This window comes from Malurus melanocephalus, unplaced genomic scaffold (assembly GCF_030028575.1).
Source record: "Malurus melanocephalus ecotype Western Australia unplaced genomic scaffold, MMel_1.1 scaffold_539, whole genome shotgun sequence".
Taxonomy (NCBI): domain Eukaryota; kingdom Metazoa; phylum Chordata; class Aves; order Passeriformes; family Maluridae; genus Malurus; species Malurus melanocephalus.
Window position 1 is genome coordinate 3,978 of NW_026623771.1, and position 24,917 is coordinate 28,894.

Sequence of the window (24,917 nt, forward strand, 5' to 3'; positions counted from 1 at the left end):
AAATTTTAAACTGTAAATAAGAAGATAGAAAATACCTAAGGGCAATTTTAATGAACARTGTCATGCACCCATCTTTACAATTCACATCTTTCAGGTTTATCATTATAAATTTCTGGTGTCTGAGAGAAYTTTGGAACTGTGAAAAATAAGYATACTTKATGTCTTGTGTTTTAGTGGCTGTTTTATATAATGAATCTTTTGCTTTTAAAGTGGTCTCTTGGTCCGCAATGTTACAACTTGTGTGATTTTTCCGGTCCTGCCCAGTCACTGCCAGGTTTCAACATTGATAACTCCAGTGCCACTCCTTGCATTTGTGTTTGCACTTACTGGGGTCTTGATCTTTCTTGTGGTTGTAGCACAGAATATGCACTTTWAATAGTAGTAGTAGAATGAAATTTTCAATCCCACACATTCTGTTTGTCTTGTCTTCAAACTAACAGCTGTAGTGTTGCAATTAGTGTTTTCTGTAGTTTCACTGTACTGTAGATTACTGTTTTTTGGCACAAAGTATGATAAAAGTACTGACTTTTACATAGTACATATACTGTTGTTTTTAGTGRGGTTTGTGATTAAAAGAAAACAAGCAACTTGGGATTTAGCTCTTTTGTTCCTCTTCCCAGTGTCCCAGAAAAGCCTGATGTGTAAGGACAAAGTGCTTTGAGCTCAAAATACCCTAATCTAGGATCTTCTTTCTTCTGATTTCCTCCCCACACATTTCCTTACCATGCAGGAAGCCATTTCTCACCTTTGGCTTAGAAGGTCTCTAAACTGCATGTTGTTGGAAGCTGGAGAAACATCCCAAGGAAGTACTGTGGCGTGCTTGCCAAAGGCGTGTTCTAAGAACAGGATGTTTGCTCTTAGCCTCGGGATTCATAGTTTAGGACTTGTAGTCTGATCCCTGCGGCTGCACTTAAGCTTCACTGACAGGGCTTTCAGCGCTGCTTTTTGAAGTGTGATGTGTGGTACGAGGTCTGCCACGAGTCCAGCTTCCTGCATTTGTACAGGTGGCCGGCTGCCAAATTCACATGGGAGGAGAGAAATCTGGGTTTACAAATAGTGGGATACAGGTGTTTGGGCTGCTGTGGCCATTTTGAGGCTGTTCAGACTCTGTCTGCTCTTAGCCAGGCAGGCATTGCTGGTGAATTCGTGCCAAAGGCTTTTGAGCTTCTTSCATTTTCTCTGGAGGAAGAGCATCTGGTGACCTCAGTTGTTGCCCTAATGGCCGTTCTGTGGTTTTTCTGGTTCTTCTCAGCTGGAGCTGCTCCAGGCAGTTGCTCTGAGCTGGTTCGCAGGAAGGCATTGGTTTTCACTGATTAAGTTCTTCTGTGTCCTCCTTTGGAGGAAGAGAATAGTTGGAACAGGCTGGATTGAGTGGGCATGGACCTTACTTGTGAGCTTATCCTTGCACTGCATTGTCATTGGGGAGTAAATCCTCTTCTTGAAGGACTGTCCTAAAGTAGATGGTCCTGGRCAGAATCCTGCTCAAGGATATGGAGCATGGTTCTGAAAGGGGCCCTGGGTCTGTATGTTAGCCTTGCTGTATTGGTGGAGGTGAGATTGTTCTGATATTGTACACATATAATTTTGTATTAATTTTTGAAACTATACCAAACTTCACTCCTCAAATTAAAAACAGATTTTATGAAGAAAAAGTCAGTATTTCATGATACAGTTGCTTCAAGTTACACAGCCTGCAGCATGTCAAGTTTTGTTATAAAAATAATGAACCCAATAATGTGGTGACAGCACCTGTTTTGCTAAGGCTCATGCCCTCCCTGCCCTTGCCTCACACAGTGGCTGCTGAGGATTAAAAAKGCTGCAGAAATTCTGAATCTCCACCATCCAGTTGCAGTGAGATGTCAAAAGACAACAGGACTGTCCAGTCAAGTTCCTTSAAGTATCAGTGTTTAACAGCATTGTGAGTGCCACTGCTTATGGTGCAGTGGCTGCTAGATTAACACACATTCAAAATCATTAGCACTGCTATAAATGCCATGAAATAAACAATGAATGTTGCTGCAGGCAAAATGACATCCAGTTCTACTGCTGGCCAGAGAYAGTAGTGAAGATCTGCCAATAACTTTTGTCTTCACTTGTCGCTGTTGGCTAGACAGCCAACACAAAATAACAGACACAAAGACACACATGTACACACAAAAAGTAACCCCTTTATTCTGGGACAGGCTCCTTTTATCTACTTTAGTAACCAGTGCATACATTTGTGTCACACATACATTAGTCAGTGAGGCTGTCACTTTCTACTCATCAGCATTAGATTAGTAAGTTTGCAAAAGCTACAGTATTAGTAATGTTTATAATTGTAAGCCACCTGCATTATCAATTCTACATTCTAATCTTCTTTTTCTCAAGACAGCCAAGGACGTGGCGTTTTTCTCCCATGCAGGCTGTTAACACTCCCTACATTCACTTTCAAAGGAAGTTATGTTTTTAAACATAGTGATAGAATTTCATTGGAGTTTTTTTCGTTCCAGTCTTGAATGTGAGCTGTAAAGGGATGAAGATTTGGATTAAGGGTTAAGTTTTTTCTATTGAACTGGAGTTACATGTATTGTCTTGGTTATCTACCTAATAGTATACTAGATGGTGTTTTATGTGTTCAGGAAAGAATGTGATTCTATAAACAATAGTGGTCTCTCACTGTGGAATAGCAGTCCTTTCTGCTTTATTTTGAGCAGCATGTGTATCAGGAATTTAATTTCAAATTTTGAGTATAAAGCCTCAAAACCTTTTCCATAGCTCAACTCACTGGCCCTGCATGCCACTGTATCACAGGTRTCATGCACTGTATCCCTCAGGCCGTGTGTCCCAAGCAGCTTGATCATGGGCTTATATTTCAGTTGTGTTGGCATACAAAAGATAAGCATTTGTTTGCCTCTCTAATCTGCATCCTTGGCCTCTCAGGTGTCTCCTAGAGCATCTTTACCAGGTTTCCACCATTCACCCACTGCCTTTTGTAACAGTGTGGCTTCCTTTTRCTAAACCAGCCTGTTGGATTGTGTGGTATATAAAAAGTCTTCATGAAAATTTAGATTCATGTCCCTTCTTTTGTCAGGACTTGAATTGCCTCACTTACTTCCCAGGTAAATATCATAACCACTACTCTGTAGGGCAYATGTTGTCCTTCTGGACAATACTAGCAGTGCACGAGATTGATCCAGGTGTTTTATATTGCAAGCAGAGTACTTTAAACTGCATCTTAGGTAAAAGCAAGGTCTTTTGCTCCACTACCTTTTTCTGACTTACTATATGGAAAAGTATTGATTTTGACTAAGTTACATYGAGCTGTAAATCCTGAGATGGAATGTGAGGGGAAAGCACATTTCCTGTTAAGGTGAACCTGGAATGCTCAGAACCTGTGACTTGGGAGCTTTTGGTTCTTCATCATTTTCTGCTATTCACTTGAGCTGCTACCTGCTCCTCAGATCAGTCCTGGATATCTGAATGCCCTCTGTTGTCTGTGTATCCTAGCACCTCAGTTTGCTGTAATTCTAGTAAGTGGCAGATCCCCTAAATGCTGGGAGTAGAACAGCCCATTACAGTTTGTCAGTCCTTCCCAGGAGTTCTCCTGAAATAGTTTTCACAAGGTTCTTTTAAATTTTATTAATGTCTTTCCAACTTCTGAAACCATAAGCAATATCCATCTTCCTGTTTCTTGCATAAAACATTTCATAATGTTCACATGTATTCTGCTAATCTGTGCTTAAATTTTAATTTGTGTTAAGAGGGAGTTTTATTTGCATCAAGCAGAAATGTGTGGTCTCATACTGTCATTAAGATACTGTGATACTGTTCTGAAATTCAGGATTTCATGTCACTTTCTGCAGAGGTATAGTGTTTGTATTACCTTAAAAAAATACTTGGCTTYGTTATAAAAACATCAAATATTTTAATTTACTGCTTTTCCTGTTGCTTACACTAAGTGTGTATTTGTATTTTAGAAACCATTTTGACAAAGTACAGCTACAGCCTCTGTCTTCAAAGGAGATTGAATCTATCAGTAAACAAAAAATTGTTCCTGTGGCATCAAAGCTTCGCTTTATTCCCAAACGAAATGGGTTGAGACCCGTTGTAAAAGTGAGCGGCATTGTGGAAGCACGAGCACTCAGCAAGGAAAGCAGACAAAAGAAGGTTTTTATTTTCTTTATTGTTTCATGTGCATTTGATGTAGGTAACTAATAAATAGAGTAAGGCTTTTTGTTACATAAAACTAGTTCTAATGAGTGGATGAGAGCATTTTAATCAGAGTGGCAGAGTGGGTCTGTTGSAGCTTAGATTCTCGCTTTCCAATGCTCAGTTGCCACTAGCCTCCAGTTCCAGWATCACATACTTCTGTTTGCAAATGTTTCTTAAGGAAATGAGCCTGACAGAATCACATGGCTTGTAAGGTAATACCRTTTTCTTTAGTATGGGTGAGTCTGGCCTGTTGGGATTTGCCTGAATACTGATGGTGCGTGAATACYGATGTTGATCTGTGAAGTTGCCTGTGGAGCCAGTGAACAGTGCTGAGCTGTGTTACAGAAGGGGATCTAAGGAAGGCCAAGGAAGCTGGAACAAGCACAGTAGAGAGATCRAAGGAAGCTGAGAATTGCAGTGTGGGAACAGAGATAGAACAGTCAGTGCCCAGAATAACCTATTTAACAGGGCAGTTAACCACAAGACATAGTGGCAGCCCAGTTTCACTATCTTGTATGGCTGCATTAATTGTTTTTCCTTAAGGCTGAGTCTCATTCACACGATTGAATGTTCACCAAATGGTTGAGGTGTCAACAGCTTCTTAGTATGTGCTGTTCAGACCATGTGATCCCAGACCATGAAAAGAGCATCAGCCAAAAGCTGTTCTGAAGTGTGAAGTGTTATTTCACCTAATATTCCACATTATAGTGTTTACAGAGCTAATCAACCTTCATGACTTCAGTGCTGTTCTGAGGTAGTTGACTTTTCCCACAGCTGAGTGTTAAATCTTTGCTCAGTTACTTGGATAAGTACCTCCAGAGGCTCAGCTGATGGTGCAGCTGGAGTTGGTATAAAGTCTCAGGGCACACCCTCTCTTTGCTGTTCTTGTTACTGTCATCTCCAATAGACAGACTGAATGATATTTAAGAAGTTATTTTCAGATCAATGGTGATTTTCTTTGCTGGGATTCATCTGTTTATCTGTGTAACTATTGCACCTTGATTACCAAGAGTCAAGTACAGGAGCAAAAACATTTCCCATATTTTAACTGTACCAAAAAAAAAGGATCTCCAAAGCTCTTTTGTCAGTTTGAAGTAGTTACTGCAGTGATATTCAGGCTTTCTGAAAGATCCGGGGACCACAATAATATAGTAAATACATAAATTTAATTTCAAACTTCAGGTAAATGTGAAATCTTTGTACTGCACAGAATTAATTGTGCTTCAGCATAATTTAAGGTGATTCTCTTTGGTCTCTTTAGATGAATCATTACACCTCTCAACTGAAAAGTCTGTTTAGTGTGTTAAATTATGAACGAACTGTGAACACCAGTTTTTTGGGCTCTTCAGTGTTTGGGAAAGATGATATCTACAAGGTATGGAAGCAGTTTGTTAGAAAGGTTCTTGCATCTGGTGGTGAAATTCCTCATTTCTACTGTGTAAAGGTATGTATTTTTAATTACATTTTGAAACTCCTTTTCTAAACCAGCTTGTGCAGATACTTTTATAGCTGTATTATCTGTGATCTGACTGCATAATTACTTCTTTTTCAAAATAAAATTCTGTGCATACCTAATAGACTGATTAGTTTTTTGGTATGTGGGTTGGGTGCATTTTGTGGATGGGTATCCCTGTAGTAGAGCTTCCATTACTTGGGTGTTTTTCTGTCCATCTTGCTGTCATGTAGGAGTTCTTGCTTCTGTACATGCATTGAATTTTTTGCCGTTGCATTTGGTTGGGTATAAGATCAGATAGGCTTTTGAGCCATATGGAAACCAGAAAAAAATTGCTGTGTGCATATGGATGAATTCGGTGTCTTTTAAAAAGTTGGTCTCTTCTATCTCAGCRTCATTAGTTTCTGTTGAAAATGAACACGTGACTTGTGGTCAATGCCTTTCCAAAAAGATTCTTCTTCCACTTTGAAAAAATCAGTGCTTGTTGTAGCCCACTATTTGAAGGAGTTTCTTCTTCACACACTTTTCTTTTTCAGTTGTGTCTAGCAGGTGATGTTTTGTGTTTGAGCTCAATTCGTGGCTTTGASCTCAATTCATAGCTTTGAATTGGGGCAATGTATACTGAGGTATGTAAATTCACAGATTAATGTATATCATAGTGGGGCTTCTCTCTCATCTCTCATAAGTCACTTGTCATCCTGTCCTGAAATAACTTTCATAATTTCATCTCGTTTTCTTTCAAGCCAAAAGGTCAYGTCATTGAYATATATCATTAATAGTCCTAAAACTGCTGCTTCTACAGAAAGCAGCAGAAAGTTTTCAGTTTTTACTGACAARTAAAAGCAGAGATAGGTTTCCATTATGAGATTTGGGAAAGATAAAATACATAGGTTTGCAGATTTCCAAAGTCTAAGATGTTCTCTCTGTGGCCATATGGTAAGGAAAATATCTTAAAATATTTAAACATATAAAAACATCAGCAGTTAACTTCAGTACTTGAGGGTTAAGTGTTAGATTTAAGGCTGCTTATGGTGTAATTTCTGTTAATAAGATGAATTGTGATAAAAATGATGATTTGGATATCCCTCTAAGGGAGTTCTTGATGAGTGGGGAAAGATTTTTCAGATAAGTRGTGAGTTTTTATTTTGGCATGAATGATGCAATAATTTTACTCTCATGTGATCTGTTCTTCAGCCATGCTTACATTCTACAGCAATACCTTATTTATGCTACCACGATGTTAACAGCAATATTKATGAGTACACAATGGAGGATATTTCTTCTGTTTCAGGCTGATGTGTCCAGGGCTTTTGATACCATTCCTCACAATAAACTTGTGGAAGTGATTTCACGGGTGATGAAGCCTGAGAAGAAAACTCAGTACTGCATACGGCGCTATGCTGTGATTATGGTTACCCCAAGTGGAAAACCCAGGAAGAGCTATAGGAGACATGTATGACTTCCTGATTTCTTCTGTTTGCTGTTGTAAACATAATCTGGTCCATGGAAAATTTTTCCTTTATAGCTTTCCTTAGTCGCAATTTGAATTGGTTAAGTACTTAATAAACATTTTTTTGGTACTGTTAGATCATTTCCAGAGGTAGAAAAGTTTCTGTAAAGCCCATATCTTTTAAAGTTTTTACTCAGTCTAATAAAAATAACAATAAATGTTTTGTGGAAATAGAGATCTGGGRGTGAGACATTTCATTTTCATAGTAATAGAATTGTTAGATTAAAATAACACAATAAGGCTGATCCTTTGACCGCCAATGAATAAAAGTCAGTTACTGAATTTTCTATTGTTTTTGTCATCTATTTCTTTACAATTTACACGAATGTACAGGTTTCTACTTTCAAGGACTTTRTACCAGACATGAAGCAGTTTGTGTCTCATCTAAATGCGAAGGACTCATTGCAAAATGCAATAGTAGTGGAACAGGTAAGTATTGTGAGGCTTCTTTCCTACTGAAAAAGAAAGCTRTAGAAGAATTAGAGGAAGATTAGGATTTTTATTTGTATGTACATATTATGTGGTGGCATTACCTCTCTTCTAGCTAACCAGCACCTTCTGTGGGAAAGACTTCTATTGTCTCTTCTTTGATGTTTGYAATGGGATCTCTTGTGTTCGGTGGGAGGAGTGCACCAGGCAGGAAATCTGACAAAAAATCCTAGACTTTACCCAGATTATCTCATTATTGTATGAAACTTTCATTTTWACTAATGTTTACATTTTCCTTTCCTAATTTCATTGTTTCTTGCAACAGTTCTCAAGTGAGAAATTAAATACGTAGTAAAAACWGGCTTCAACATTTGCAGTTTCCAAAGCATACAGAAGTCAGAGCAAAATGTATTTTAAGCCAAGTAGCTAAGAATGTGTTGTGTTGAGTAGCAAACTGCACAGGATTTATTTTTTGAGATCTTGTTTTATGCTTTATTGAAAAGAAGACTTATTTTAAGGATTGCCTGTCGAGGTTGATGAGAATGAGGGGAGTTAGGTGCAACACARACAAGATCAACTCTTAAAGATTTTGTTTGAGGAGATTTCTTTCATTGAATTAAAGTATGGTTAAMAATCACATGTGTTTTAAATTTACTGCAACTGGTGATTTGTTGCTAGAAGCAAGCATCCTTCTGTTTTTAATTCTTGTGATAGGAGTGTTTGTTCTCAAGACTTCCTTGTGCAAGGAGCATGACAAAGGCATAGAAGTAGGTGGTATGCTCAGTCAGTTTATTGCTTGGAATCATGGTGTTCCATCATAGCAACCTCTACAGGATTTCCTGAGCATCAGATGACCAGATATTTTTTCCCAGGCTCATAATTCCTCTTTAAATTTTTCTTTTCTAAACCTGCCAGTGGAAAATGACAAGGTTGAYAAAAGGTAGTTTCTGACATACAAGTAAAACGGTCTTGTGTATCTAGACATAGSATTAGAATGTATGGCTGGTGTACAGTTGCAGGATCCTACAAAAATAAGRAAGTCTAATGAGTACCTGGATGAAAATGGAAACTAGCTGGATCTCTGATCAYGTATTAGTACATTTTGTTTTGTTKTTTTTTTTTTTCAAACTGATTTAGAGAGCTATGCTAGATATTCCATGAAGAGCAGCATTCTATTTAAAAATGTATTCCATTGGAAAAATTTGGAAAATTCCATTTGTGTATCATTATTTTAAGAGAATGAAGTATTTTGAGCAAAGTGTAGTGTCAGGCCAGGTGACTGCTCTTCAGGTACCTCACATCTTTTCAGTGCAAGTAATCATGATCTCGCATGGCTCTGTCAAAAGCTGGGTGCATTTGTCTGCTGTAATAAGTAATTTTATTTTAATTTTAATTAAGTCATTGTTAAAGGTATTGAAATGRTTGTAAATGGATTTTTATTACACAGTTTTAAACAACCTGTTCCATAAATATGGGTTGAACAGTCATGCAAGATAGTGTTAGTAATACCTGGCAAAGTGGTTTTTTTTTGCAGCAGAGCGGGCAAGTGAGCGTATCTAGACTTGGGGGATCATAAAGACCATGACAGGTACAGAAATTGTCCTGCGAGGTCGAAAGCAGCCAAAAGAGCGAGGTCTCATCCATTGTAATAATCCAGTATATTATGGTAGCACTCTTAAAAGTGCATTTAGATGTTATATTTGATTTTTCCTAAYGCAAAACAAAAAAACCCCACCCATTTTCAATAGAAAACTAACTGCTCAGATGTGAGCAGCTTTTCAGCATGTTCAGGTCTTAGGTTTAGGTATTCTCTTTTCATTTACTTAGGAGTTTGAGCTGCTACAGCCTTCCTTATKTAAGATTTSTGTTCATCTTCAAAGTTGTCGTGTRTATTTTGTTTCAAATCTTGTTGTGTTTTGTCACATTTCTAGAGCTTGACTTTCAATGAGACAAGTTCCAGCATGTTTAAGTTTTTCCTTCATGTGATACGTAACACCATCCTGAAGATTCGGAACAGGTAAAAAAGAAATTAGTTATTCTTTGTATACTTCCTTTGTTTGTTTTCTGCTAAGACTGACTCTGGGGTCTTCTGCTAGCTGTCTTTTCAAGRTTTTTATTTAATGTTAATTTGAAATTTGCATCAGTTTAAGCTCCAAAAAAGCATAAAGAGTTGGAATCAAAGTTATGTTAAATAAAATTTCTCTTTCGTACCTGGATGATGTTAACTATACATAGTGCATTATTCCTCAGAATGTGGAATAACCTTCATTTAAATCTGCAAGTTAAATTCAGAAGGAAAATACTTTAAAATAGTAGGATCCTTTGTGGTGAGCAAAAGCAAGGGTAACATCGAAGCAATCATACAAAAGCCTTGTTAGTAATTTCCCTGTAGTGCAARATTAAACCTTCCTTTAATGCATGGTTTTGCTATTTGGCAGGTTGCAAAAAAAGACAAAAGGCGTTAGCAATAGAAGTTAAAATTATTGACAATTCCTAAATTGAGAATCAGATGTTACAGAAGGTAGTGATGCAGATTTCTTTYTGTATTGGTAGAGATACTGATCTGGTATTTATATTTTGCCTCTAGGTGGCAAATGTGCACCATGTCTAAAAAAGGAAGTACTTACATGGTCTTTATTTGTAAATTCAGARTGATGTGTATTAGGATGAATAGCTTCTTGTTCTGGTAATAATACCAGAATAATTCTTGTTCTTCTGGTTGTAGAATACTTGTTTTAGAATCTCACAAGATCGAGGGAAAGTGAGAAAAGCTTTCAAAGAGTCAAATAGAAAAATGTTTGTAGTTTTTTCTAGCGTTGATGCATTTTCCCTTCAGCAGAATAATGAGAGTGCTGTTGTGGCATACYTTAATAATGACTAACCAACGTGAGTGTGTTTCATGGAATTTTAATGATTTCAAAGAAAGCACACCCTGACAAAACCAACTTCACAACTTAAAATTCAGTCACAACTTGACTGGAAAAAATACTGTTTGTCCTGAAATGAACTTACCCCTTTCAAGTAGCTTGTTCTCATTTGTCAAAAAAAACCCCGTAAGTTTAGTAAATAAATGGACTATTTTTCTCAAGAAAAACATGACTATTAGTCARCATTCACTTGATGTTTTGAGAAAAATGCAGATTATTGGGCTGGRAACCTGTAAGAAGTCTTTTAGTACCATTTGATACATTTATCATAAGTCTGTAAGAAAGTGAAATTACTGCAAGGAAAATTTTCAGATGATTCAAAATACARTTATGAACAGTGCTTAAAACTAGTATGTGGTCTGAATTAATGTAATAGCAGTGGAATGGATATTATAGCATCTCACTACTTCAAAGTGTTGTGAAAATAATTCGCTTGGGTTTTGTGAGCCATATSCATTTGGTTGCTGCCAGCATAGAAAATTCTCTCAGTGAATTTTGTTTCATGTACAAGAACACTTCTCTTGAAGCTGCCACAGTAAGATGTGACATAAAGAATAAAAAACTTAAATGAAGGATATGTCTGTTGCAGAAGGAGGTCTTGTGGTTTGAGATAATTATGAAATTTYTTTAATTTAATGGCAGTTGTTTCCYGCAATTTGTTAKTATGAAAGGAATATGTGTATTAGTGGTTATTTTTTTGCTGTTGAACTTAAAATTTCTGGATCTCTATGTAGATTCTAGAGGAAAAAAAGCCAAATTTAAATAAAGAAAACTGATAGCTTATTTCTTACTGAAACTTAAGTTATACTTGGAAAAAATATTTAACAGTAATTGCTATCTTGTTGAATATTTTGATTTTTGGTTTTCTTTTATTCTTTGCTAGGTACTACTTACAGTGTTGTGGAATTCCACAGGGCTTCATTTTGTCCTCCTTACTTTGCAACTTATTCTATGGAGACATGGAAAACAAATTGTTCAGTGGAATACAGCAGGATGGGTAGGGATGCTTTGTTCTGTACTCTGTTACAGTAATGTATACTATATAGTTTATGTGTTAGTCATTTTCTCTGATGTTTAATTTTGAATTTCAAGGATTTTCAACTTCATTAGGAAGTTGCACACACAAACATCTCTGCAGCTTCAATGAAACTGGTGGTTTTTGGGSAGAATATAGAATGTTGCTTAGGTGTGTGTTGAATGAAAGTGATAATTTAATTTGTCCTTTAGGTCACAAGAATAACATGGCTRTGGACTTGGCTGGGCCAAGGTGCAGCTGATCTGATCGTAGTGATGGCAGTASTCTTGCTTTAAGGATGAGACTGTCATCATTTCCAGAGCTGCTTCTTGTTAGGCAGGATGTACCAGAAAAATATGGGCATGCTTGGGATCTGAATTCTGTTGGAAAAGGGAATTCCATCCTTTACAGTGGTAGATGGTATTCTGTTTTACATTCGAGCTATAGCTTCATAAACATGTTATTATGTGGTAAATGAAGATACAGAGTTAGAGCCCATCGAGAATCTACTTGTGTACCTGGTCTGRCACCTCTTTTCCTTGTCTTGTAGAGAAATGTACTGCAAATTCTCCCTTGGAAAAGTGTAAAACCCTGTATCCATGGAAGCCACAGTGGATTTGCTTTCTTATTTTATGTAATTTTTTCATTTATGTTTAGGGAAGAAGCAGAACTAAGAATTTTTCATGACTCTCAATTCAGAGTTCATATTGGACTCTACCATCTTGTGAATAAAAATGGGCACATTGTTGCTCTGAAACATGTGAAAATAATTTGAAAGGTTTTTGTACTAAAAAATCTTAATACTGGTTTCTTCTTGATTGCAGAGTCCTAATACGTCTCATTGATGATTTTTTGCTGCTTACACCAGATTTAATGAAGGCAAGAACTTTTGTGAGGTATGCTATTAAGAGGCATAGTCTCCAAAGACATAAGCATTAATACCTTCTTTGCAGTTATTTTTCATCTTGATGCCCAYAGGGGTATTTGTTTTATGAGTTAACAATCAAGAGCTATTTTGGAGTCCTTGGCAGTAGCCTGTGCTTGGGAAGAATCCTGAAGCTACATTAGCTGCCAGTTAATCACTGTTGCAGTTCAGATGGTCAGCGATTCCTGCTTAAGTTTAAATTAAGGACCTACCGACTAACCTTAGTGGAGCTTCAAGCAAAAATCAGTATTGCARGCTAATCAAAGCAGCTGACAGTTGTCTTTTAAGACCATTTTTCCTCCGATTTTTAAGATGTCTTACTTGCATTCTCAAAATCTTTTTATTGGGCACTCATGCTGCTTTTTTCTGTTCCCTGGGAAAGAATACAACTCTTGTCTGATTCAATATTGTTAAGAATTTTCTGGTCATTAGCATTCCATGATGAGTATCTGCTACCAGTATAGCATGTTAGTATGCAGTTCACACAGAAATTTTAAAACAGTAATTCTTTATTGTGCTTCAGAACTACCTTTACTTTAAAAATTCAGTCCCAGAAGAAGTTCCTSGTTTCTGTGGATAGGACTTTACAGCCAGTCCTAGGAGAGTTCTGCTGATGCCGAAGTCAGTTTAAAGGATCCAAAGGACAGCTCTTGAAGAAAAGCTTAGTATCTGCAGTGKAGTTAGTTGCATCATACTTTTCAGTAGTCAGCAAGATGCAGTTCTGTTGTAAGCCTGAAAGATGATGGAGCAATCGATTAAGTGCAGTTGGAAGTATAAATTGTACGAARTAGTGGATGGTGTGCTTCGAAGACTTCATTTGTCCTCATTTCCTTATCAAAACAGAAAGAAATTTCTGGGGATCTGTGGGTTTACCATTCTGGAAACGATAAATCAAACTAACAGTGAGTGCTTTAAGCTATTCTGTATAATACCTTTTCAGCACAATGTCACTTGAGTATCTATGCAAATAYTGTCCTTCTTGCCCTTTGAAGTTGTCTGTGTCTTTGTATCAGCTTCAGCACCAGCTGTGTGGATTTTCTTTAGTGAAAGGTGCTATTCAGTGAGAGATTTCCAGAACTGTTTACAGATCCTATGAACTCTGTGCCACAAATGGAGGAGTATCACTTTTTCCTAATGTRGTATTAGAACCAGGGGACTCAATAAATTAGTTTTGAGGAGACAGAATTATGACTGCAACTCCCCAAGAAGAAGAGCCTACCTCTTCCTCTCTTTGAAAGGATGAAGCCTGCACATAAGCACATTTCCAAGTAAGACAAACTGCTGCTTGTCCATGACACTACTGATGCAATRTGTAGCAGGTAATCAGCAGGCATTCTGGCTATGAAGACATTCTTAGGGAAAGCATTCCCCTCAAAAAACTTTTCATCACATGAATGAGGTTCCTGTTGTATGGATTCTCCTTGRTTTTGTTAACTTCCAAAGATAACTTGTTATCTTTGTTTTTCCAGTGAGAGATTTCTGTGAGTGCTGTTCATACAGCTTGGCTCAAGTGCTGCATGAATGATGTGCTTAATTTGCATCAGTGTGTAAAATTTTTCCTCCATTATCCTCAAGTTTATTTATTTTATGTACTTATTTACCTCTCATGTCTTCACTTCCTTTATTTCTAACTGTGTTTCTTAACCTAAAGAGTTGCCTGTGGTTTCCTTTATTCTTTGGTTTCTGCCCTTTTGTTCAAGGTCTTGTGTCTTGCAGCATGGTGCCAGTTTTTGTCTGCTTTGCTGGGGGGCCTTGGCCTAACTGTTTATATCTGTTTTAGGACTCTAGCAGCAGGTATTCCTGAGTACGGCCTTCTAATAAACCAAAAGAAGACAGTGGTGAATTTTTGTCTTGATGGTATCCCAAAATGTTCCAAATTTAAGCAGCTACCAGATTGTCGTTTGGTCCCGTGGTGTGGTTTGTTACTAGATATAAAAACACTTCAGGTTTACTGCGATTACTCCAGGTAAATAAGTTATATCCTCCAGTGTCATCAGTATCTTGTACATGGTGGGAGAAGCACACGGGTGTCTTGGGAATGGTGTAGTTGATTTAACTGCAAAACAGATTGGGATTAATTTGATACAGACTAGAGGGAATAGCAATGCTTTCAACATCAGAGGTGTTCTCTCTGGTACACTTGAGATGGGAAAGAATGCGTGAGGAAGAGAACTCTTTAAACTAGCAACCTTGACTATTTATACAAAGCAGTCTTGAAGTGGCATAGAACTCAGAAYGGGATGATGTATCCTACTGAAAAGTTCTGTAGACGCTTTACTTGGACTATTAGAGATGGCATTAGACATTTGCTAAAGATCRAAAAAGAACTGTTCAAACTGAAGGATAATATTGCTGTATTACTGACCATTTTTAGTGTAAATAACCCTTAAGCATTTAATTGGAAAATTAGGAGGAGGTTTTCCACCAGTAGGGTGGTAAAGGTCTTAGTAGTCTTCCTAAACAGAGAAGTTTGGTCATTTTAGGAAAGGAATTTATATGACATGGTTTCCCATAGCAAAGGACCAAAATCAACAGCCAAAGAGATTTATTCACTAGCTGAGCTCTTGAAAGAAACAGCTTATGTTGATAAGGGCATCCATGCTACTGATCTGGGAGATGCTAATCAGAGTCATAAAAACATAGAATTGTTTATGTTGGAAAAGATCTTTAAGATCAAGTCCATCCATTAACCCAGCATTGCCAAGTACACCACAATGTTTGTTACAAGGCTTTGCTTTTGATAAGCTTGACTTAAGTAGCTGGAACATTGGGGTTGTTCCAGTAACTAAAGTGGCTTCAAGCATAAGCTCCTGCATTGCATGAATCATAGATAGGCTGATTGTCACTGGAGTAATTAATGTTCTAGAYAGTGTGTTTAAGAAATACATTTATTTTGGTTTTAAGGTTATTGATTTGTCTTTTTTTAGCAGGGTGAATTTTTCTGCCCTGAAGTATTGAATTCAGCCCTTAGCTAATACCCTTAATGCCACAGGGCCTAGTCTGTCTCARTATGAATTTAATTATGGTCATCTTTCAGCTACTGGCTCGTTGATAAGCAGGAAATCTCTGTAACATGGGAAGTTAAATGAGGCTTAYTTCACAGAATTTAATTTAGTCTGTTAGTCCATGGAGTTTATTTAACTACTTTTTAATACTTTTTTTTTTTCTAGTTATTCTTACACTTCTATCAGATCAAGTCTTACCTTCAATTCCTCTACAACACCTGGGGAAAACATGAAATACAAACTGAATGCAGTCCTCAAACTGAAATGTCATGGTTTATTTCTTGATTTTCAGGTGGGAATATGAAAATGGATGTTTGGCAATATTGTAATTAGTGATGAAGAGCATTAAAACTGCTTTGAGTTYTGACATTAAAAAGTTTATTTTGAGAGGAAATCCACATACTCTGGAAATGTTAACATAAACTAAAATRTAGGATCTTCTAGAAGTGATCCTTCACAGCATTGTTAACTTAGTTGCATAAAAGAAGTCTTCCAAGTTTAGCATAAAATGTTTTTTGTCTAAATCTTCAACAAATCCTGTTATGACACTGAAATATTCTTATAGCTCTGTTTATGTTCTGTTCTAGATCAACAGCCTTAGGACAGTTCTCATCAACATCTACAAGATACTTTTACTCCAGGCTTGCAGGTAGGTCACTGTCTTCTGAAGTGTCAATATTTCATTACTCTTTCTTGACGCATGGAGGAGCTAYGAATTAGAAAAAAGTGCCATGTAAGCATGCAGTGTTTATATACATCTATATCTATGTCTGATGTGTTCAGTAGTAAATGGCAGTAGTAGGTCAAGTTATTCTTGTTTCAGCACTGTTCTTAAGTAATGCTGTTTTATAAGATATAGGAATATATTCAGTGTGTGTGTTTAGGTGGTACTTCACAAAGTGGATTTTCAGTGCCTTGCTTTTGACAGCTGACCTYAAGAAAATCAGTCTGTTTTGCTTCAGGAGTATGACAAAAAGCCTTATTAACTATTTTATATTTAGATCAGTTAAGTATTAACCAGTGTATATTTAGAACTTTGTATCTGTTAAAATCATATAGAACTTTGACCAGTATAACTTCAGGTGAAGTGAGGTTTCATTCCACCAAGTTAATTGTAGTTTCTTACTGCAGATAATGTTTTCATTGCTCCTTAGCTGGCAGTATCTTGGCATTTGTGAGCTGGTCTTGATCAGGAGAGGAAGTGAATGCTTTAAACACAGATAAGGGAAAGAAATCAAAACTGATAAGCAAGTTGGAATAAAAACCTAATCTCTGTGCATTGAAAACTTTTAATGRTTGGCAGCAGCAAGTAATTGCTTTTTTATTGTTTTATCACAGCAAATGTTTAAGAGGTTCTTTGCTCTTTACAGAAATCAGATGTTGCTCTTTTGCTGCACTCACACTCATTAGGAAGGGACATTTTAGTTTTGTTCTTAAACTCATCTTGGTTCTCCTTGAAGCTGTGTTCTTTGTCCAAGAAGTGTAATTGGGTTTGTCTAGTACAGCACTGATATGCCCAACTCTTAAACTTTTGTGTTTTAAGATTTTTCTCTGTAAGATATGATCACTTAGTTGTTCCTGTTTGGTAGCATTCTACCAATGGCCTTTAMATTTTTTTAAATAACTGTCCACCATGATAACTGCATGTCAGGTTAATTAGCCAAAGACCTGCAATGCAGCATGGTACTTAGGTTTATCTTTTAAATATTGAAAATGTCACCATATTTTTAAGTGATTGTGATATGCTGGATTAATTTAATAAGCAAGTTGTATACATTGTTGAATAATTAAGAATCAACATTGTAATTGGCTATATTTAGCATAAGCRAATTAAAATGCCAGAGTCTGAAGGTAAAAAATGGTTTAAAAAAATCAGCAGTTCTAAAATATTTTCAGTTATTTAAGGTGTAAGGAAGCATATGGTACAAATAATTTTTGTGGAGTTGGCTTCCATATAGACAAAGGAGTGAGTATCCTGTTCTGTGGAATCATTTGGAAGTCTGTTTTCCTGCATACCTGAACAGAGTTTATTGTGGGGTTTTGCTTTTGTTTAGTTYCTCTCACACTCTTGTGTGGGTGTTTGCTGGTGGTGTGATCTGTGATGTGTAGTTTAACTTTCCCTGCACATGAGACAGTTGCTGTCCTCAGAGGASAATTCTGTTACCAAGGCAGATGACTTCAAGATCTTCTTTCAACATAAAATTTAGAAACAAACTTTGAATGTGTCTGACGTTCCAGGAATGTGTATATATGGGAGAGGAGTCATGCAGTAACAGTGTTGATACAGCYAAAGACTGTTGGGTGCTTTTAAACATTGTATAGTGCCTAAGCTTTGTAGTCATAGTTTCACTTGAAATTGGAAATTGCTTTTGATTAAATAGTCTGTTTTTGTGAACAGGTTCCATGCCTGTGTTATCCAGCTTCCATTCAACCGTCAAATGACAAGCAATCCTGGTTTCTTCCTAACGCTCATCTCTCAGACTGCAAGATGCTGCTATGCTATCCTGAGGGAAATAAATGCAGGTATAGGATGTTGATGGCAATGAAGTAGTGGGTTTGGATTTGTTTGGGTTTTTTTTGTTTCAGACAAATAAAACGTCTTGAGTGTGCAGTCTGATAGTGTAATTTTGGGATAAAGATMAGGAATGAATATGGTGTAGTGCAGGATAACAGTCATAGTGCATTTTTCTTCTTAAACTCAGTTTTCTGAAGACTGTGTTTCAGGCACTAGGTTTTAGTTTTCTACTGCTGTATGAGACTTGATTGACTACACAGGTTTCTAGTAAAAAATCCTGGGGTGATTTTACAGAAAAAGGAGGGATCAGATATATTTTTTTAATGCTCATCATTTTCAGTTACATTATTTTCTTTTTCTGTCCCTAGGGATTACTGAAAAAGAATTATCTCGTATACTCCCTAGACAGGCAGCAGAATGGCTCTGCTACCATGCCTTCCTTCTCAAACTGAAAAATCACAGTGTCATTTACAAATTTCTGCTTTTACCCTTATCACGCTGTAAGTATTCAGCTATTTTTACAGTTTTATTTRTGGTTAATAAAACTTAAAAACTAATGGATTTTTAAAGTTTTCTCATCCTGAAATGTTGTGTGATGTACATTAACGCTCTTTCTGATTTTATTCAAATTCACTTAGTATTAAGTTGGCACATTAAAATGTTTTTCAGCACTGCATATTATAGAGCTTTGTTCTCACAGGACAATTGATGGTTGGCATTCAGTAAGCTTATACAGTTCAGAAGGCATAATAAGATTGGGTTAATCATCTAAGTATTCTCAGCAGGTTTAACTATATGAAATRCAAAAGCTCAAGCTTCTATGTTTAAAAAGTAGATTAACTGGCAACTAAATTAAATCCTCCCACAATCTGAACTCTTACCCAAAATAGTGTCACCAGGGTCACTTGGAAACAGAAGCACTGGCTGCACTGCAGGTGCATTCTTGTAGAGTTGTGTTGTTGTTGTGTCTCTGACACTTCTGTTTGGTGAAAGAAGCTGTCCCTGTCCCTGACATCTGGGAAGCTCTCTCCTAAAAAAATTGTGCAGTCTGCCTGCAGATCAGCCACAGAAATAAAAKAATTTTCTGTTTTAAGATATTAAAAGTGGACAGCAGGAGGTTTTCCTGAAGCAGACAGTACTGTTGATGAATTTAGCTATGGTGAAGGCTGGACTCTTGACAATGACTGTGATTTGCTCTGAATGAGTCGTTGCTTTGGCAGTTTTGTTATACAAGACCAAGAAATTCTTGGATCTTATTCCAGAGTAACACCTATTTTATTTGAAATGTATKATAAGCTTCCTTTAATACCTRCACTGAGGTCCAGTAGCCCAAAAAGAGAGCAATCCTCTTTTTGGAAGGAAGCATTTCCTTCCCATGTCAAAGGCTTGCAGCAATGCCTGAGTGCAGAGTCTGGTTTTTGGTAGTGCAGTTTGAATCTATCAAGACAACTCTTAAATCTTTACAGGAAACAAACTCATGGTTGAGGTTTTACCAGCCATGTTCCTTAGGGTATGGACTTTCTGTATGGAGCGGAATTCCAACAGCTGTTCCCAGAGAAGCTCCTTCTCTCAGAGTTACTCACTGACACCAAAACAAGAGCCCCCAAGTCTGCTTGYTCTGCTGAGAAGTACCAGGGCAGGGCTGTTTGCTTCACTGGGAGGGGACAGGGACTGAAGAACTGAGYGGAGAATGCAGTAGACACACCCTGTAGGACAGTGGCTTTTCTGGGACTCACTTCACAGTGGACTCTGCCTCACTTCTCCAGGGTCCATAGGGCATATTTGAGTGTTCACCTCTAACGCTGAAGGTTTTACTCTTGGGATCCTTGTTGGCAGACCACAATCCAAGCCAAAGCTCATCCATCCTTCTCTGTGCATGCTTTGTYGTTTAATCTGACAGTACCTTCAGGGTGGAGGCATAGCCCCAGGCAGCTTTTTTGCTCAGCAGAATCCCATCTTCCATGGCTGCGTGCATCAGCCATAAAAATGGTCTCTGCTGTCYACAAAATCACACCACCACAGATGCCACGGAAAATAGGCTGGGAAGTAGAGGTGGTGAACAGTTTTCCTAGTTTGAATAGTTATGGTCATTAGGTTCCTTCTGCTGTACCCATAGAGCTGCTTCCTAACTGCAATACTGACCTGAAACTTGCCTGTGGTCCAGGCCTAACTCTGTGCAAAGTTTCTACCCCAGGAAGCGAAAGCTGACCACCAGTCAGTTGGCTTCTCTGGAAGTAAGAATTGCCCTTGAGAAATGGGATAATCTTTCTTCCTAAATTCCTATTAACATTTCTTCCTAAATTCCTATTAACATTCCTAAAGCCTGTTAACATTGTACTTGCTGAGTGTTGTGGAGGTGGAGCAGGAAAAGTCCAAAGGTCCAAGGAAAGTTATCTACAGGTACACTTTCTTTTGGAAATATCTGAGACTTCAAGAACACTCCTGAAAGATCAAGACTTTGGAAATCTTTACTTAACAGCTGCCTGAACAACTAACAGGCTATGACTTGTTTTTGCTATAAACTTTTGAAATGGAAAGTKTCACTGTCACAGGTTGACAGATCACTGGGGCCCAGGTAATTCAGGTGCTGTCTCTGGGAGATCTCCATTTGCCTATAGTTCCCTGAAATCTTGCCTGTACTTCCACTAGCCCTGTTCCACCAGTGCTGCAAGAGTTGATACAATACTTGGTGGAGCTGTGCAAGGACATCTGGTGGTGACAAATCACATGCATACCCTTGGTGTGAACAGGCATTATTATCTCTGTATCTTCGAGGTCTCTGGTCATAGGTGAAGGCAAATTTTCAGTCCCTGATTGTACATAGTATTTATATTTGTATTCTGAAATTAGTACAGTACTAAATTTAGTACAATTCTAAATKCTAGATGTCCTGATCCTTTCAGAACACATTAAAATCCATTTACAGAGACATTGATAGATAAGTTTTCTATGCAGTCATACAAGTTAGTTTTGTTTGCCCTGCACCAGACTTAGTCCTGGAAAATGTTACTGTAACCAGAACATCATCTTGTAGAGAAGGTTACYACAGAGCAAAACATTGTGTAGAGATATCACAACTAATTCTAAATATTGTATTTTAAGTTTTGTCTTTTGGAAATCAGGTAGCATGTGTGGATGCCAGAGTAGTTGTGATWGGGAAGTCACTGACTCTCGGGGTCCTGTGAAGTTAGCCCAGTGTCTCTATATGCTGCAGTAATCTGGCAAGAGATAAACAAGGCTGGTAAATTRAGCCCCTGTGTTGACTTAACAGCTGCATTTTTTTGTTGTTATTTTGGAGTTTGCATTGGGTATATAAAACCTATTACCTCTGTAAGATSATGTTGTTGACATGAATTGATATAAACATGTTTTTTTCCTGTCTCCCTGCACATGCCTTTCCATTACTCTCAATGGGAATCAATATCAAGCTCATAGGTTTTGGGGAGAAGATTCTTCCCATTACTTCCAAACCTATTAAATAACATCAGGGGCTTTGTCAGTATGAGTTGTCATCATTCTTCAGAATTAAGTATTTAAAACACAGTTACTGTTTAACATCCCTCCTRTTATTTCCAGTGGGGAAAGAAGCAAGTATCTTTCCATATCTTGATAAGATATAAATTCATCATCTGTCTCCTTTCCAAATACAGAGTAAATGTTTACTGAGCACTTCTGGCTTTCTGCACCATTGGCAATTTTGCCGACTCTGTTTAGTGATGGACTTAAACTGTTGCTAGGATTTTACATGCTCTTTCTAATCCTTAAAAAGTCYTTTTTACTATCTGTAATTCTGTTGATAGGACAGTCAGTCTTTCAGAGTAACTGTGGTTTAACAGAAGGCCTTATTTGGTGGGTAGAGTTGTTGAACAAATGGTCTTACACTTTAAAAAAAATCAAGTTCTGAAAGAAAATGTCACAAGAACACAAAATAGGAGGACTTTGCTCATTGAATTTCTATGTTAATATTTTCACATGCCGTTTTGAACCTTTTTATTKGTAAGCCTGATTTAGGGGTGGAAGAATAATAGCACTTTTTAAAAATCCCAATATTCCAGGTGTTTCAACTTTTTAGTTGGTTTWAGTATTGATTTCATTGCTTTATTAATATTTTCCCTAAACCAGAATTAATAGTAATTTGCAGTTACAATGAATTGTTTTTGATATTTTGGTAGGTAAGAGTCGCGTGAGCCAATGTATCCCAAAGAATATTGTGAAACTACTGCAGGCAGTGACAGAACCGGCTATTTGTCAAGATTTCAAAACTGTGCTGGACTAGCTGATTGTGGTTTATTTCATAATTTTCCCAGGATTGAAAATAAAAACTATGTCTTTGGGTGACCTTTTCTCTGTAGCCTATTTTGGTAGAGTGGACCAAAAGCAAGTTCACTCTGAAGTTTTATGTGTTTGTTTCTCAGATACCATACAAGGACATAAAAAGCAGACAGTTTTGTTAATASCTTCTTGTTCGCACTTTTTATCGGTGGGTTTTTTTGTAAATTCACAGGCTGTTTGAAGTTATTTACTTGGTTTTGTTCCATGATTCCCATCTTCTGGATGAAGGAATCATTAAACCATGTTCTGTACAAAATTGTTTACTTTCTTGTTTCACTGGTTTGTCTTGAAGGACTGTTTTTTGCTTCTCTGTGTTGCCAACTATTTTGTAATAAAATGGCTGATTAATTACAATAATTTGTGTTTGTTTCCAATGCCTTTATTTTAATCTTTAATATGCAAGGTTATATAATGAAAAATAGTTACCTGCAYGGGGCAGATACATTTCATAGCAAGATGCACAGGCTAGAAATTTTAAGCTTTGGAGATCATAACTAATATATGCCAAAATTTCACAGTCCAAGCTGGTTATGTTTGGTGTATGTTTTATTTATTTTTTAATATTTTATGTTTTTAATACACMGTTGTATAGAGTGATGCTGGTGCATTTATACCTACAAAACAGAGGTTCTTGATTAGATAATAGACCAAGTATATTGCTTTTCTATTTGCATRCCATTGGCTCTACAAAAAGAATTTTTTTTCAAGGACATGCAGTGATAGAAAAAGGGAGAATGGCTTTAAAGAGAGTAGGTTTACATTCAATACAATTTACATTCAATACCAGGAAGAAGTTCTTTACTGTGAGAGTGTTGAGACACTAGAAGGGGTTGCCCAGAGAAGTMATGGTTGCCTCATCTCTGGCAAACCCTTACCACACAGGGACTGGTMAGAGCTGCTAGAAGTTGGTTTGCAGTATTGCAGTCTGTCCATTAACATCATAACTCAGTTCAAAATGTACAGTCYGTCATACAGGTTTGATTATTTTTCTTTCTGTGAAGTGGCACTGTTAAAATACTCTTTTAAAAAGTCACAGAACAATTGTTCTAACTAGAGATGAACAACACAGTTGCTCCCCAGCCAGCAGCTCAAACATTGAAACACCCCTGTACCCCACAGTGGTCTGCAGTGATAGTGCATGAGGGAGCACTGTCAGGGACAGCATTGCATAAGAGAGGCCTGGCRGTGCAGAAAGCTTTATTTTATGGGATTGTATGGCAGGAAGAGACAGCAGGATGCTCCAACATGAAGAACGGAGGGAATGTAAACTTCACCAATGGCTTGGATTAGCCCATTTTTCTCTGTAAGAATATAAACTGATTATCTCAGTTTATAAACTGGTGGTCTCAGCTGGAGGTGTAATTTTATAAAAGTGAAGACACTGTACTGCTTGCGATTGTCTGAGTTGATGTTTGCCTTTCCCCATAAGTACTGGCTGAGTAATCAGTTTTRAAACAGTAACTGCTCTTTCTGAAGGCTGTTTGTAAACAGGCACAAATACAATAGGGAGGAATACAGTAGGAATCACAAGACTATTTCATTTAAAAAAAACCTTCCCTCAAGAAGACAAGTGAAAGTAGAGCTGAAAGTGGTATGTGTTTTAGCAAGTGGAGRATTTAAAGATTTGAAGAAGAGCTAGGCAGTCTGTGCTGATTGGAAAAAAAATACTGTGAGCATATGAATAAGGAATAGATTAATCATGGCAGGRGCATACAGTTGTTCCTCTAAAAATAGATGTTTATAATGTTGGGAAGGTAGAAATATTCCATAAAGCTATTTTTGCACAGAATTGTTCTAAAAGAAATAGTGTGATGCATTATGGTGGTAAAATATATTCTRCTAATTGGTAGCAAGGCAGTGGGTTTTAACAGAATTGCTGACAGGAAGTATTTGGGTAGATTGAATAACTTGAATCTAGAAATATTAAATGAATTAMCTTAGGAGCATTCTGAATTTGTAATGCGGATTTTCAACAATCATTGGACAGCTGGGAAAATTGCAAAATGTTTGAGAGCTGCGGTGAAGGTTAAGGTCTCAGTATTTAAGAGAAAGTGAGTAGAGAGATGAGAGCCAAACCACTGAACGTAACTCCCGGTGCAACCTGCGTTGTCAGTGTTGCAAACCACTGCGAGTTGAGCTTGCTGGAGGCTTTATATGGGGAGGAAGAAGAGTAGGGCTGAACATCAGTTTTCAGTGTGTCCACAGAGCTGTAAGGAAGGAATTTGACAGAAGCTCCTCTAGGGGAGATCGTAGTATCTGGATGCATCCATCGAGCATGCCCTTCTCTCCCCACTGCTTTCTTTTTGGAAGGAAATACAGACTGCGAATCTCAAGTTGAGGTAGGTATCAAATCTCACAATGTAGGAAGCTTCCCATGTTCCGAAAAGAATATGCTTTTCTCTCTGCATCTGTTTTCTGTTTATTATGATATTATGATAATTTGGATGTGTCCTTATTTACAGTGCTGTTGCAATGTTCCTTCTGAGGCTTTTTCCTTTAATACATTTCCTTGTCTTAGGGCTGTGGGTTAAGGCTGGACATCACCACGACTGTGGTTTTGTCTTTTACTGATTTACCCTACAAAGAACCCAGGTGGTTCTTGCAGCCTAGAC

The 24,917-nt window shown here is 37.4% G+C and overlaps 1 protein-coding gene across 1 annotated transcript in view; it reads left to right on the forward strand.

Moving 5' to 3' along the window:
- Positions 1-22,640, forward strand: part of TERT (telomerase reverse transcriptase) — a 26,500-nt gene extending 3,860 nt beyond the window's left edge. The window contains exons 2-15 of the mRNA XM_057381902.1: positions 3,074-3,101; positions 3,960-4,149; positions 5,456-5,638; positions 6,939-7,100; positions 7,491-7,586; positions 9,518-9,603; positions 11,397-11,510; positions 12,353-12,424; positions 14,234-14,419; positions 15,624-15,750; positions 16,046-16,107; positions 17,857-17,981; positions 18,342-18,473; positions 22,146-22,640. Of these exons, the coding sequence (XP_057237885.1) occupies positions 3,074-3,101; positions 3,960-4,149; positions 5,456-5,638; positions 6,939-7,100; positions 7,491-7,586; positions 9,518-9,603; positions 11,397-11,510; positions 12,353-12,424; positions 14,234-14,419; positions 15,624-15,750; positions 16,046-16,107; positions 17,857-17,981; positions 18,342-18,473; positions 22,146-22,249 (1,667 nt within the window). The 3' untranslated portion in view covers positions 22,250-22,640. The remainder of the gene's footprint in view (positions 1-3,073; positions 3,102-3,959; positions 4,150-5,455; positions 5,639-6,938; positions 7,101-7,490; positions 7,587-9,517; positions 9,604-11,396; positions 11,511-12,352; positions 12,425-14,233; positions 14,420-15,623; positions 15,751-16,045; positions 16,108-17,856; positions 17,982-18,341; positions 18,474-22,145) is intronic.
- The last annotated feature ends 2,277 nt before the right edge of the window (positions 22,641-24,917 follow it).